The following is a 15,656-nucleotide window of genomic DNA, read 5'->3' as shown; positions in this document are numbered from 1 at the left end:
TGTAGACACCTCCAAGGTCATTTGGCCGGCATGACTGCATGGAGCACCGTTACCTTCCCGTCAGAGCAGTACCTATTGATCTACTCACATTTGCATGTTTTCGAACTGCTAAGTTGGCAGGAGCTGGGGCTAACAGCGGGCGCTCATTCCGCTCACGGGATTTGAACCTGGCACCTTTTGGTCCGCAAGTTCAGCAGCTCAGCGCTTTAATGCACTGTGCCACCAGGGGCCTATAGACTAGATTTAATTTTGGAGACACTGAGAAATTAGCAGTTGTTTCATAAAAGCCGACAGAGTCTATAGCACATATGTAAGCTTGCCTTAGAATATACATAATACATTCTGTGTATAAAGTCACGGTGACCCTTGACATCGATGTGTTGTGCATGTTGGTGAGTTCCAAATATATAATATTTATTCTCTCTAAGAGACTTTCAAATTCATTTTGCAGCATGAGCTCATTTGAAGAGGCTTCTCCAACTTCCAGTGCAAGGCCAGGGAAAAGCCAGCTGTGTTAAATCACTCCCATAATCACCAGGTAATGAGCACATTATTGCAAATTGGCTGGCAATTTCATCTAACACAGCTTTGACTTTCGCTCATTGCCTAGCAGTTGCAACAATTTGACCTCCCAGCTGCAAGGAAGGCCTGCCTCTGAAGGTAGAGCAGCCATATTATAATAAAACTCAATTTCATATGGAAATTTGGTGGCGGGAAAGGGGTGCTGAATGCTCCCCACTACATTTACACATCGTCGACACTAAAACCAGTAGGGCTCTAAGACTGGCAGTAAGCCTTGCAGAAAGAAAGACAGCTACAGCAAGGAAGATCGGCATATTCCTGACATCGTCCTCTGCACTTTAAAATGGTAATGAATCTCACATTTTCTACCTGTCCAGCAATACCTGCATTCAAACACACAGGTCATGTTTTTTCACAAAATAGTCACCCTTTCGGAAGGCACCAGGTTGGATATGACTGAGCCATGCTCTGCTCAAATGCTTGTGCTGCACTATGTAACCTTTTGGCCTTTGCACATGAAGCTTTATATTCTGGAGGAAAGCGAAAACATAAATCACACATGTGAAGAGTCAAGCGGGGAGAAAGCGGAGCCAAATCAATTACTTCATGCACTAAACCCAACCAAAGAAGAAAGCACAGAGCCAAAAAAGAGAAGAGGACAGGATGAAACAAGGTGGCCAAATAGATGCTGCAGTAGGATTACCAACCTTTGAAGTCAGAAGTGCTGGCAATACAATGGGATGGCTGGAGAGCCCCCGGACTTCATTGGGGCCATTTGTGAATCTCCATGGCAGAAGTGACCAACAAGTATCTCAACATGAATCAGCCCTGGATTTTGAGTCTGAACTTTCAAGAATGCTAGCTTTTGGATAGCTCCTTTAAGGCTGGGGCTAAAGGCCAATAGTGAATCACAGCCTTGCACATGGGGAGGCCAACAGCTGCCACTGGTTAGTCTTAAAGATTTTCTTATTTCTCTTCTCATTAGTACTATCTGGATTGTAACCAATTTATATCTATTCCAAGTAAGTATCTGTATTTACATACTGTATATACTTGAGTATAAGCCTAGTTTTTCAGCCCTTTTTTTAAGACTGAAAAAGCCCCCCTCAGCTTATACTTGGGTGAGGATCCTGGTTGGCTTATATTTGGGTCAGCTTATACTCAAGAATATATGGTACATTTATTATTTTTCTCTATTATTATTAGTATTATTACATTTATTATTTTTCTCTATTATTGTTGCTACTATTACATTTACAGTAGAGTCTCACTTATCCAACATAAACGGGCCGGCAGAACGTTGGATAAGCGAATATGTTGGATAATAAGGAGAGATTAAGGAGAAGCCTATTAAACATCAAATTAGGTTATGATTTTACAAATTAAGCACCAAAACATCATGTTATACAACAAATTTGACAGAAAAAGTAGTTCAAAATGCAGTAATGCTATGTAGTAATTACTGTATTTATGAATTTAGCACCAAAAAATCATGATATATTGAAAACATTAACTACAAAAATGTGTTGGATAATCCAGAATGTTGGATAATCGAATGTTGGATAAGTGAGACTCTACTGTATTTTACTCTGTTTTTATTATTATTAATACATTTATTATTTCACTCTGATATTATTGTTATTATTATTGCATTTATTATTTTACTCTATTTATTATTACATGTATTATTTTCTATTATTATTATTATTATTATTATTATTATTATTATTATTATTATTATTATTATTATTATTATTATTATTACAGTAGAGTCTCACTTATCCAAGCCTCGCTTATCCAAGCCTCTGGATAATCCAAGCCATTTTTGTAGTCAATGTTTTCAATATATCATGATATTTTGGTGCTAAATTCATAAATACAGTAATTACAACATAACATTACTGCGTATTGAGCTACATTTTCTGTCAAATTTGTTGTATAACATGATGTTTTGGTGCTTAATTTGTAAAATCATAACCTATTTTGATGTTCAATAGGCTTTTTCTTAATTTATCCTTATTATCCAATATATTCGCTTATCCAACGTTCTGCCGGCCCGTTTATGTTGGATAAGTGAGACTCTACTGTATTATTTCTTACATTTCAGTAGGCTACCCGAGACTCTGCTTCGAATATTATATTGTGAGCAACTGCTGATAATCCTAGTTGACATACATACTATTACTACAACTCTTTATGCAACAAATAGTCATCCAAGAAATTTATGGTTGACTTTTTGAACCATCGGACAGATCCTGGCAAGATATTGGACTTCTGAATTGCCTTCACTAAGAGGAGATTTTTGTCTCCCATCTTAAACTTATGTAAATACAGATATTTACTTGCAATAGAGATAAGATTTGTACTTTTATGTTATACTAGCTGTGCCCTACCACACGTTGCTGTGGTCCATCGGAATTGCACTGAATAGCTCCGGTTTTGGGGGGTTTTTAGGCCCTGTGGAGGTTCGTGATGTGATATTTTGTGGTTTCAACCTCGAGGCGTGGATGATGGATTGTGTTGTGAAATTTCGAGGTTGGGGGGTGTTTAGTTTTGTTGTTTTGCTCGATGCCAGGATTCCATCACTCTTTTATATATATAGATATATACCTATTGCATTACAGTACATTTGATGTTTTTATAATATCACTAACATACTACAGTAGAGTCTCACTTATCCAACACTCGCTTATCCAACATTCTGGATTATCCAACACATTTCTGTAGTCAATGTTTTTAATACATCATGATATTTTGGTGCTAAATTCTTAAATACAGTAATTACTACATAGCATTACTGCATATTGAACTACTTTTTCTGTCAAATTTATTGTATAACATGATGTATTGGTGCTTGATTTGTAAAATCATAACCTAATTTGATGTTTAATAGGCTTTTCCTTAATGCCTCCTTATTATCCAACATATTCACTTATCCAACGTTCTGCCGGCTCGTTTATGTTGGATAAGTGAGACTCTACTGTACTACAACTCTTTATGCAGCAAATAGTCCAAGAAATTTATGATTGACTAGTAAATTGTAACCAATTTAAACAGTTTTAGTGTGTTAAGTGATTCTAACGGACATCATGTTTAATTCTATTTTAATGGTTGCATGTTCTCAGTTTTAAATGTTTTGATCCAGTTTGTATCTCAATCAAAAGATATAAGCAGGATATAAAATAAATATAATAATCATACCAGGGAAGAATGATGGTTGTAAATAGGATATTCCAAGGGGTTTGTTCTAATTAGCAGCCTCTTGGCATGGCTTCAACCAGTGCTTGATTTAGGACAAATGAAGCCCTATGCTAGTTAAGTTATGAGGTCCCTTATTTGAAGGAGGTAGGTCCAGTAGGCCTATACTACCTGCTTTATGGTACACTCCCATATACTATCAACTCTATCATTAAGTCTGGAATCTCTTCAAAACAGAACAGCTTTAAATTTAGAATTGCACCACATAAGCAAAATGTAATGGCGCTCCATGCAGTCATGCCGGCCACATGACCTTGGAGGTGTCTACAGACAACGCTGGCTCTTCGGCTTAGAAATGGAGATGAGCACCATCCCCCAGAGTCAGACACAACTGGACTTAACGTCAGGGGAAATCTTTACCTTTACCTTTAAGCAAAATGCATTGTAAAAAAAAATTGGCAGGAAGATGGCACCCCAGCTTAGGTGTTCTTAAGCACACCTAAGGACAATGGTAAATCCAGCGCTGGCTTCAGCAATTCTTCAGATAAAGAAGTCAACAATTTCTTCCCGTGCACCTTCCCTGATATACAACTACTAGTTAGAGTGGTGAGCTTGGGTCTCTCCGTTCTAATATATGCTTTCCAGGGGCCGGGCTGTGGCGCAGGCTGGTGAGCAGCTGCTGCAATAAATCACTCTGACCATGAGGTCATGAGTTCGATGCCCGCCCGTGGCGGGGTGAGCACCCGTCAATTAAAAATAAAATATAGCCCCTGCTCGTTGCTGACCTAGCAACCTGAAAGATAGTTGCATTTATCAAATAGGAAATAAGGTACCACTTATAAAAGTGGGGAGGCAAGTTTAACTAATTTACAACATTGGAATGAGGAAGTGAGGAAGTGCCGTCAGAGTGGATGATGAAGCAGCTGCTCCCCCCTGTGGCCAGAATCGAACATCCCCTCAGGAGAAGGTTAAATTGCCTCTGCGTCTGTCTGTCTGTCTGTCTCTGTCTCGGTTCGATGTGTGGATGGGCATTGAATGTTTGCCCTATATGTATATAATGTGATAGGCCCTGAGTCCCCTTCGGGGTGAGAAGGACGGAATATGAAATACTGTAAAAAAAAAAATTCGTTCTTCCCAAGATGCTTACTGGGTGACCCTGGGCAGGCTCACTTGCAGAGTTTTTGTATAGACAACAAGAACAAAGTATGTATGTCTCCTGAAGCAATTAATAAACAAATGACAGCTCACTGGCTCCCATTTTAGTTCGCTGCATGGGGAAAAAAGACAGATACATTTGCTGTACTATAACTTCTAAAATATTAATACAACTGTCAAAGAATAACCTAACTCAGACTGGGATGTAATTCACTAGTTACTCCCAGTCCAGCTGTTTGAAAACCAGTGTTCTAGTCCAGACTAAAGAAATGCACCCCATCTTTCTTCTTTCACGTGAATTCCCTTCTAAACCCTTGCAACATTCTTGAAATGTGAAATCCCCAGTCGGCCTTTACACAAGATCTAACCAGAACAGCCCTCACTTTTATTCCCAAACTTGGAAACAAGTTAATACAGCCTTGTCTGGCATTCCTTCCCCTCGTGTTATATGATGTGTTGAATTATTCTGCTGGAGTTATGGCCCCTTCAAGCAACCTCACCTGTCCATACATCAATCACATATGTATGCCAGGTTTCTGGCACTCCTTTAATCTCAAATGAGTTGTGAACATCAAAGAAATACACAACTATTTTTCATTTCGCTACCCAGAAATATTTACTAGCGCACAGAGCCAGAGTTCAGATGCTCCCTTGAGATGTTGTCTTCCTGACTTTTTCCTTAGGCTTGAATCGCAGCATAAATATCCTTCACTGAAAGTTTCAGGGGATCAGCTCTTTCTCCCTCTTTCTCTTGCTAGTTGAATGTCAAGATCGCGAAGCTGGCTGAGGAAACCAGAGTTTGGACAGACCCCTCTGTGTTCCCGCACAGACTTTAGGGCGTCCACAAGGGTCATGTTTTCACAGATCATCAAGAAGGCAAGCACAAGGGTTGCTGAGCGACTTATGCCCATGGCACAGTGGACTAATACTTTACCTGTAGATTGGAAAGGAAAATACAGTGATCATATGCATCCCCTATGTTACCATATACAAGAAAACCTGGCCAGTTTTGAGATTTTCTAACAAGTCAAGATTACATGATGCAAATTTACATTCTACTTTCTACTTTCATGCATGCTGTTTGGACTGGATTAAAGAATGGGTGACCCTAGAAGACAATGAGCTATTAGATTTAGAAGGTATAAATCTCCCTTTTGGATATACAAAAGGCCAAACCAACAGGCATATTTAATGATCATTACATACGAAGACCAATTCTAAACACCTGGAACAGATACAAAAAAAGAATATATACAAAGACACCAGAGTGGATGTCCCCACATGAGGCACACTACAAAAGGGAGAACATCTTACAAGGGAAATGGTTAACTTACAGGGAATTGGTCCATACCAATTTGGAAAACTCAGAAATGAAATCCCTAGAAGAACTGAACCAATGAGGCCTTAAATGTAATTGTCTTTTATATAGACAACTGCGTGAGAAATTTAAAGAACAACTTAAAACCTCGGGTTTCCAGACTGCAAAAACATGGTTTGATGTGGCGATGTTCCAAAAACCAAAAGAACTTATATCTTATATATACAAAAACCTACTGACTTGGCACACAGAAGAGGAAGTAGTAAAGGACTCAATGATTTAGATGGGCTCAAAACATTGGCCAAGAGATAAAAATGGTCCAATGGGAAAAAAACATGGAATAGAAGAATGAAGTATACGGCATGTCAAAACCTAAAAGAAAATATTTACAAAATGCACTTGCGGTGGTATCTTCCTCCAGAGAGATTAGTGAAGATGTACAATTGCACCGATAAATGCTAGAAATGTGGGAAAGAAAAAGGCACATTTTACCACCTGTGGTGGTCATGCAACAAAGTAAACAGTTATTGGAAACAGATTCATGTACATCTAGAAAAGATATTAAATACAAATTTTAAAATGACACCACAAATGTACCTTTTGAACATGCCCGAAGAAGAATTTGAAAGAAAATATGGAAGAATTTTGTTTTACGTGACAGTGGCAGCTCGGATAGTATACGCTAGATATTGGAAAACCTCAGAGGTACCTCCCTTAGCAGAACTGGAACAATATAGAGTTGCTGATGATGGACAAAATAACAATGCACTTAAGAGGAGAACCTTTAGAGAACTTTGTTAATGAATGGCAACCAATGATCCAACATTTCAATGTAAAATTAATCTAAAAATGTACATAGAGGAAGCTAATAGACTGAAGGCAAGGAGGAAACGGATGTAAATTTGGAACGTATAATATTTTTATATGTACTATACAAATAGAAGCCTGTGACCCCTTATTGAAAATATATTGTCTGAGAAATGATTATGAAAGACTAATAGATGAAAGTATTGCACTGTATGCAACAAACACCTGCAATGTATGTATATTTGAATGAATGAAAATAAATAAACATTATATATATATATAAATAAAAAAAGATTACATGATGCCTATTGGGAAATGTTAGAAAACTGTCATCATCAAGATAAATGTTCATCATGAATGATATCTGAAGCCTTTTTCAGCCACTTACTAATAAATGGCAATGTTTTCTGACATTTTTCATTGACTTGATTAAATCTTAAGCCTTATCAAGACAGGTAAACATGTGTTCATCCCATTGCCTTATTTATTTATTTATTTATTTATTTATTTATTTACAGTATTTATATTCCGCCCTTCTCACCCCAAAGGGGACTCAGGGCAGATCACATTATATACATATAGGGCAAACATTCAATGCCCATATACACATCAAACAGAGACAGAGACAGACAGACAGACGCAGAAGCAATTTAACCTTCTCCTGAGGGGATGTTCGATTCTGGCACAGGGGGGAGCAGCTGCTTCATCATCCACTCTGACGGCACTTCCTCATTCCAATGTCGTAAATTAGTTAAACTTGCCTCCCTACTTTTATAAGTGGTACCTTATTTCCTACTTGATAGATGCAACTAACTTTCGGGTTGCTAGGTCGGCAACGAGCTAAATTGTTTTAGTGAGGGGTTGGAAAGATAAGACAAAATGGACCCTGACGAATTGGTATAAGTATATAGTTGATATGTTAAATGTAGAAATCACAAATTGCAAATGGAATAATATAGATAAAATTGAAAATATTGCAATAATCAAAGGGATGTGGGAACCAGTTAAGAACTATTTAGAGAACATACTAAGATGTGGAGTGGAAAAATTAAGATTGAGATTGATATTTCAAATGTAACTTCTGTAGTTTGTTGTATAAAGTGTATGTACAAGGAGGGGAGGGTGGGAGGGTGGGAGTGGGATAAAATGACAAAACAACAATAAAAACAATTTTTTAAAAAAGCAACGAGCAGGGGCTATTTTTTTATTTTTAATTGACGGGTGCTCACCCCACCACGGGCTGGCCTCGAACTCATGACCTCTTGGTCAGAGTGATTTATTACAGCAGGCTGCTCTCCAGCCTGAGCCACAGCCCGGCCCAATTTATGAAAATTGGAACTCATTCAGTGTAGATGGTAAAATGCAAAGGAGCTCAACCTTTGCTAATACAGTAGAGTCTCACTTATCCAACATAAATGGGCCGGCAGAATGTTAGATAAGCGAATATGTTGGATAATAAGGAGGGATTAAGGAAAAGCCTATTAAACATCAAATTAGGTTATGATTTTGCAAATTAAGCAGCAAAACATCATGTTATACAACAAATTTGACAGAAAAAGTAGTTCCATACGCAGTAATGCTATGTAGTAATTACTGTATTTACGAATTTAGTACGAAAACATCACAATGTATTGAAAAGATTGACTACAAAAACATTGACTTCTAAAAGGCAGGCTGCGTTGGATACTCCATATTGTTGAATAAGCAAATGTTGGATAAGTGAGATTCTACTGTACCTGGATTTCCCTTTAAGCCCATTGCACCATATGACAAAATACACATTTTGTAGGAAGCTAGAGAACAAACAGTAAGAGAATCATAGCCATTATTGTATAATAAAACTGTAGATTAATTTTCTAGGGTGCACTATGTACATTTTTGGGTAGTGTTAAAAGTGATCTATTATTAAAGTACCTATGGCTTCGGAAATTAAAGTTCAGAGAGAGAAGGAGAAAGAGTCACTGATTTCTAAAATCAATTGTACCAGTTTTTCAATTACTCTAGTGACACCATGAATACATATATAATTATGCATACAACATGTGATTATTGGTTTTGGTATAAAAAAAGGCATATAAAATCATTTCCAGAATTTTTTCAAGAGTGGCACCACAATTGTACAATGCCCTCCTAAAAACTCTTTGCTTGTTGTATGTATTCTTTTAGGCCAAAAATTAACTAAAATAAAGACACAAATCCCGGGCATTTAAAAATATTGTCTTTTAAATTCTACTTTAAATTTTGCATTTGATTTTTAATTATTGTATTATATAATATGATAGAAATTTTGGTTGTAAACTCATAAAGACAAAATGAAGGATAACTGTTTTAAATACATAGTTCTGAGGAATAGCTTCTTTGGGGGTGTCTGTCTCCTGGATTTTGCCTTCATTTCATATAACCATGTACAGTGGAACCTCAACTTAAAAGCATCCCAACTTAAGAGTATTTTGAGTTAAAAGCCATTGTTTGGCCCAGGTTTTGCTTTGACATACAAGCAGCATTTTTAGTTAAGGGCTAGTGCCAGAGGGAACACTAGTACAGGGCTTTAGGGCTTCAAGGGAGCAGCCTCCCTGACTTGTGCCTCATGCTCTTGCCCGCTTTGGGAGATTGCTGTCTGCTTTGCTCTTGCCTGCTTTGAGAAACTTTGGGTTAGTTGATTTTGTGTGGTTTTTATTCCTGGCATATTTGGCTTCATGAAGAGAGGGAGAGAGGCTGGAATGAGTACAGTACGAAGAAAATGATGCTTCTGCTTCTTCGCTTTGTGCTTTGTGCTTCCTTGCCACAACTTTGTGCTCCTACCATTTTAAAGTTGTTCTTTCTTTTTTATTGTTCCATGTGAATTTCCTTTTATACATTATTTATTGTTTATAAAGTATATTTTCTTATTTAAAAACATGTAACAAAAACATAGGGGGGGCCCTTGGGGGGCAGAACTGATTAATAGCATTTTGATGCATTTCAATGGGAAATTTGCTTTGAGGTAAGAGCATTTTGAGTTAAGAGCTCAGTCACAGAAAGAATTAAACTTTTAAGTCAAGAAAGTTTTCCTTAAGTCAAGAAAGGCTTCACTGTATTGAAATTGTAAAGAGTCACGACAATGTAAGGGGAATAACTGGTCATATTAATGCTTACTGTGTTGGGAATGGACGAGCTGTTAAGCTCTAATCACCCTCTTTATGAGGTAAATTCCCATTAAAATAGCAGAGTAAAAATTGCAGCAGTGAGACTTACGCGGTGTGAGTTTTGGAAGGCCTCTGTGTCTTCAGGAAGGCACAGGAACGCAAAGTTAGCTTTAAAGTTTAAAAGCATTTATTGAGGTAAAAAGAAATCCATTGATGGATAGAAAAGGTTTGGACCTAACTATCTAATCTATCCTATTCTAATACACATAGACGGATTAAAATAACAAAGCTCTAGATAACTACATCTTGACTAATAGAGAACAGAGGTGTGTCCTCTCTGGAACAAAGCAGGAAGCTGGAAGGAATGGCGACCAGCCTTGTGGGGCTGTTCTTCTCTAGGGCCATAAACATTCCAAAAGGCCAAATTGGGGGAAGTTACGTCAGAACCCTAGGAGAGATCAAATTTCTAAAGCATCAAAGGGGTGGGTTGACCTAAACAGGACATGAGGGAGGAAACAATAGTGAATCCTATCTAGGCATGCTTTGGAAACGGGGAAAGGATTCCCTCAATCTAACTCTATCATCTATCTGATTACATTTAGACTTGAGTAGTCCAGGATGATTCCCAACATACTGTACATATAGTTCTGCAGCAAAAGTGTTGAGTTTCCCAGCTTTCTCAGCTTTGTGCTAATTGCCACTGATTATTCTATTCAATTGGGAATGTGTAGTGGGAGCAAGGAGGGGAGAAGGCTGTTTTTATCCTTCCTCACAAACAGTAAACCAGCTGTCAAATTACTGGGTGGCAAGGTTGTGTGCTGGGTTGGGCGTGGACTGGAATAACTGGCTGCTATTTCACCATGTGGATGTGGCTTCACCTTCCCAGGATCCTCCAGGACCTGGGAGGACTGATCTAGGTACTGGTAGGACTAGGCAATGCATTTAAACAGCAGACACTTGCAGACACTTGGGGCCGGGCTGTGGCACAGGCTGTTGAGCAGCCTGCTGCAATAAATCACTCTGACCATGAGTTCATGAGTTCGAGGCCAGCCTGTGGTGGGGTGAGCACCCGTCAATTAAAAATAAAAAATAGCCCCTGCTCGTTGCTGACCTAGCAACCCGAAAGATAGTTGCATCTATCAAGTAGGAAATAAGGTACCATTTATAAAAAAAAAGTGGGGAGGGAAGTTTAACTAATTTACGACTTGGAATGAGGAAGTGCCGTCAGAGTGGATGATGAAGCAGCTGCTCCCCCCCTGTGGCCAGAATTGAACATCCCCTCAGGAGGTTAAATTGCCTCTGCGTCTGTCTGTCTCTATTTGATGTGTTTATGGGCATTGAATGTTTGCCCTATGAGTGTATAATGTGATCCACCCTGAGTCCCCTTCGGGGTGAGAAGGGCAGAATATAAATACTGTAAATAAATAAATTCTCCCACTATCCCAGAAAGGCCCACGTGCAAGGTACACACTTTGGTTGGGTAGAACATACCAATATATGTGCAAACCACAGACAAGGACTGTCCAGTTCTGTCCACATTGAATCCACCATCTCTTCACATATCTTGGGGTGGTTGTTAAGGAGTACACTTTTTGCTAATTGTCTCAATTTAAAGGGGTTGTTGGCATGGGTCTTGGATGCAGGATCCCATGTACAGTATCTGTCAGGCATTGATTTGTTAAGGGGTCCAATCGGGGTGTGTGGCTAGAATCTGGACTTGACAAGTGATGGGAAGACACATTTGACCATATCCCTGGCCTGAGAGACTTGGTTTGGGGACCTGTACAGCTGATACCTCTGATGCCATTCTTATGGGATTCAACAGCAGGCCAGATCTATGGGTTCATTGATCCAACAGGCGGTTTGATTCATGCTGGATCCAGGCCCATGTCTACAGTTGTAACCTATTCTTCTAACCAAAAATCATGGTGTGTTTCCCATCTTTAGTTTTATTGCTGAGCTGATCTTAACCCTGAACATACAATAAACAATAGACCCGACTTCTGGAATGAAATTGTTTAGGTCAGGAAAATGGACCCAGAATAATTTTTTTGCTATAAAATTATAATAGCATAGTTTTATCCTTCTTGTTCAATCTCTTCTGCAAAATTCTGTTTTCAAAATCACAGTAGCAGTGTTGAAAATAATATTATAGCCACCTGCTCAGTGAAGTTACCAGCTAGTTAGGTCAAATGAGAACTGATGCCCCTGGGGTCATCTGTCAGTAGCAGAAACCCGAGTCTGGTTCCTAAATATAACTACATAAGAAGCAACAAATGAGACATCTAGGCAGTAAAAAAAAACCCCTCCCTAAATTTATTTCGGAACAAACTTGTAGAAGTTTTAAGGTCAGAGTTAGGACAGTAGTTGAATATTCACAATTAGGTTGATTCCAATTTTCTGAATTCAGTTTAAATTTCATTTTATTTGCTATGTTTGTTGACTTTGTTATGACAAAAAACCACAAATGAAAATAAAAACACAGATTCAAAATTTATATCTCTGTTGTTCTGAAATATTGGATACTGCTACATTGGATATTGCTATTTTGAGGGGAAAATAAGTTCATGTATTCTACTATATATGAAAAACTCAAACTAAAAATAGAAAAGCATAAGTAAGAAAGCTTCAGTTTTGTTTCACTGTTCAATATTTGCATAAGAAGACAGTTAAGATCTCACTTTTTTTCTAGCTCCACTTATCCCAAACACGTTCAATTACCTTTGCTGAAAAGGAATTTCCCATAAATATTTGGGATTTGAATCAAAGACATTTTGTATCAGATTTGAGACTTTCTCCTTAATCTATACCAAAATGCATTAGCTTTTCTCTCTTTCATCAAGAAAGTGAAACGGGGTGAATCCAGACATGTATAACTGGAATGGTGACCTCACTCTAGAAACACACTCACCAATTTTTGTACAATACTTTTCAACATTGATATTGTAATTTTGCATATTGAAGTTTAATTTTAACTTAGATGTCTCATATAATCTGTATGAAAATTGTTCTTTACATTTGTGCAGTAAAAGGTAGAAAAACCATCTGAAACATTGGAGAAGGAGAAGACAGCATCTAAGAACCATTCATACTACATTATAGGTGTGGTATTATTGTTCCACTTTATCTGCCTTGAGGCATCTTATGGAAACCAGGGGTTTGTAGTTTAGCCAGAAGCACTTGAGGAAGTTTCTGGCTGCAAAATTAAAATGCCACTTCCTAAACTACAGTTCCCAGGATGCAAAAGGATGGAACTACAAAATAATAGTTAGAGGAATGATAGTATATAATTTTGTGATGTGAATGGGTTCCAGAGCTCCATATGTGTATGACAGAGAGAGAGGCAGGAAGAATGGACATGTTGTATGTGAATATGGATGTTCATGTGTCTAAATAAAACAGTGTGTTCTATTCTATTAATTTGATGTACAGCAATTTACATTATAGTGATGTCTCAACATCCACACTATTTAAGAAATGACTGCCCAAGTATCTGGATATCTGAGATAACATTGTCCTGCTCATTATAGTTACCTTTTGGTGTGTTCAGTGCTGCTCGGATATATTTAGCAGTTGAGTGGAAGTAAATACTGAGATTGAATTTTGGATCATCATCTGCTTCAACACCATAGTAGTCCGCTGGCAGGTCTTTATAGAATTTGGCTCCAGTGTCAATGTGAAATTTTCCAGCAGCAGCATTCACAATATGGGTGATTCCCATATGACGAAGCTGCTCTATGTTACGGGCTATATACCTGCAAAGAAAGAAGACTTAAGTTGTAGGTGTATATGTGCCTTCAAGTCACTTGTCTTCTTATGATAGACCTGTGAATTATCTCAGGGTTTCTTAGGCAAGCAATACTCGGAGATGGTTTGCCATTCCATTTACTCAAATATAGCCTAAAGGTTCTGTATTTCTTGGCAATCCCTCATCTAAGTACTAACCAGGTCTGACCTTGCTTAGCTTCCAAGATCAAATGGGTTCTGGTGCCTCCAGGGCTGTAGCCAGAAAAAAAATTCAGGAGGGGTTTTGAAAATTTCGGGGGAGGGGGGGGGAGGGTTGAACCCCTAGCACCCCCTCCCCCGGCTACAGACCTGTCAATATCTGTTTGAGATAGTGCCTGGAGGGACTCTTAATGTTTTGCGTCTCATAGACTTAGCATGGGGATTTGGTTAACCAGTTAAAATTCATGAGTAAACCAGGTTTATTTTTAACCAGAAAAAATTCGGGGGGGGGGGGGGTTGAACCCCTAACCCTCCCCCTCGCTACAGGCCTGGGCGCCTCTAAAGGTTTCAATTAAAATGTTGAAAAATTGGAAATATTATGCAAGATTGTAAAAAAGACACTTGAAACTACAGTAGAGTTCCAGTTATCCGACTTCTGCTTATCCGACACACCGTATTATCCGACACACTGGTGTCTTGTCTCTCCTGGTGAGTGCCCGGCACTTGGAGAGGCCCCCTGCACATTACTGCCCAGAAAAACAGCTGTTTTTCTAGGTAGCAGTGGGCCTCTTCAAACCAGGTGCTTGACAGGAGGGAAAAGTTTCCTCCCACCCAGCCAAGCACATGGCTTAGAGAGGCCCTCTGCACATTGCCCTAACCGGTTTGGGACCCACCTACCTTAGAGACTGCATCTCCCCCTATGAACCTGCACGTTCTCTTCGCTTGTCGGGGGAGGCCCTCCTCTTGCTTCCACCACCTTCGCAGTCACGGTTGGTGGGGACGAGAGAGAGAGCCTTCTCCGTCGTGGCCCCCCGGCTTTGGAACTCGCTTCCCAGGGAGATCAGGCAGGCCCCTACCCTCCTCTCCTTCCGGAAAAGCCTAAAAAACTGGCTCTTCCAAAAGGCTTTCAATGATTAATCATTATAGGTTCTATTTATCTGCCCACTCAACAATAGGATGCTCTGCCATTATTACCTTGCACTTTATTGACTATTTTAGCTGTGAAACTACCTCTCCCATTTTGAAATATTCTGCACTTTGGCCCAGATCCATGTTTTAGTCTCCCGTTTTTAACATTTTATGCTGTATGTTGATTTTTATGACTGTTTTATTGATGCTGATGTTTTATTGTTGGGATATTTGTTTCATTGTTTTATTGCTGTTATTATATGGTTGTGTCGGGCTAGGCCCCATGTAAGCCACTCCGAGTCCCTCCGGGGAGATGGGGCGGGGTATAAAAATAAAGTTATTATTGTTATTATTATAATATTATTATTATTATTGCTGCCTAGAAAAACAGCTGCTTTCCTAGGCAGCAGCAGGCCTCTTCAAGCCAGGTGCTTGCTGGGAGGGATAATAGGGCCTCCCTGTTATCCAAGAGTTTTGGTTATCTGACATTTGGCCTGCCCATTTATGTCGGATAACCGAAACTCTACTGGAAATCAAAAAAATCAATTATTTAGACAAAGTTGATTATAGAGGATCAAAGGTTTGGAAAAGGTATGAACCTTTTCCTGATCTAGACAGTGATAAAAAAATGTCCTTTCTTCTTCATGTTGGGTGACATTTCATATATCCTAATTAAA

The 15,656-nt window shown here is 38.8% G+C and overlaps 2 protein-coding genes across 3 annotated transcripts in view; both read right to left on the bottom strand.

The window, feature by feature from the left end:
* The window catches only part of dusp29 (dual specificity phosphatase and pro isomerase domain containing 1), a 71,920-nt gene extending 70,555 nt beyond the window's left edge, over positions 1 to 1,365 (bottom strand). The window contains exon 1 of the mRNA XM_008114221.3: positions 1,230 to 1,365. The gene's annotated coding sequence lies outside the window, so the exon portion shown is untranslated. The remainder of the gene's footprint in view (positions 1 to 1,229) is intronic.
* A 4,025-nt stretch (positions 1,366 to 5,390) lies between these two features.
* The window catches only part of LOC100564857 (dual specificity protein phosphatase 13B), a 54,752-nt gene continuing 44,486 nt past the window's right edge, over positions 5,391 to 15,656 (bottom strand). For both annotated transcript variants that reach the window (XM_008114284.3, XM_008114283.3), the window contains exons 3-4: positions 13,660 to 13,880; positions 5,391 to 5,809 (exon numbers count right to left, since the gene is read on the bottom strand). In XM_008114284.3, coding sequence (XP_008112491.2) covers positions 5,604 to 5,809; positions 13,660 to 13,880 — 427 coding nt within the window. In that variant the 3' untranslated portion in view covers positions 5,391 to 5,603. The remainder of the gene's footprint in view (positions 5,810 to 13,659; positions 13,881 to 15,656) is intronic.

This window comes from Anolis carolinensis, chromosome 3 (genome assembly GCF_035594765.1).
Source record: "Anolis carolinensis isolate JA03-04 chromosome 3, rAnoCar3.1.pri, whole genome shotgun sequence".
In the NCBI taxonomy this organism is placed as follows: Eukaryota; Metazoa; Chordata; class Lepidosauria; order Squamata; family Dactyloidae; genus Anolis; species Anolis carolinensis.
Note: the sequence above shows the minus strand (reverse complement) of the source record. Positions and strands in the feature narration are given on the sequence as shown.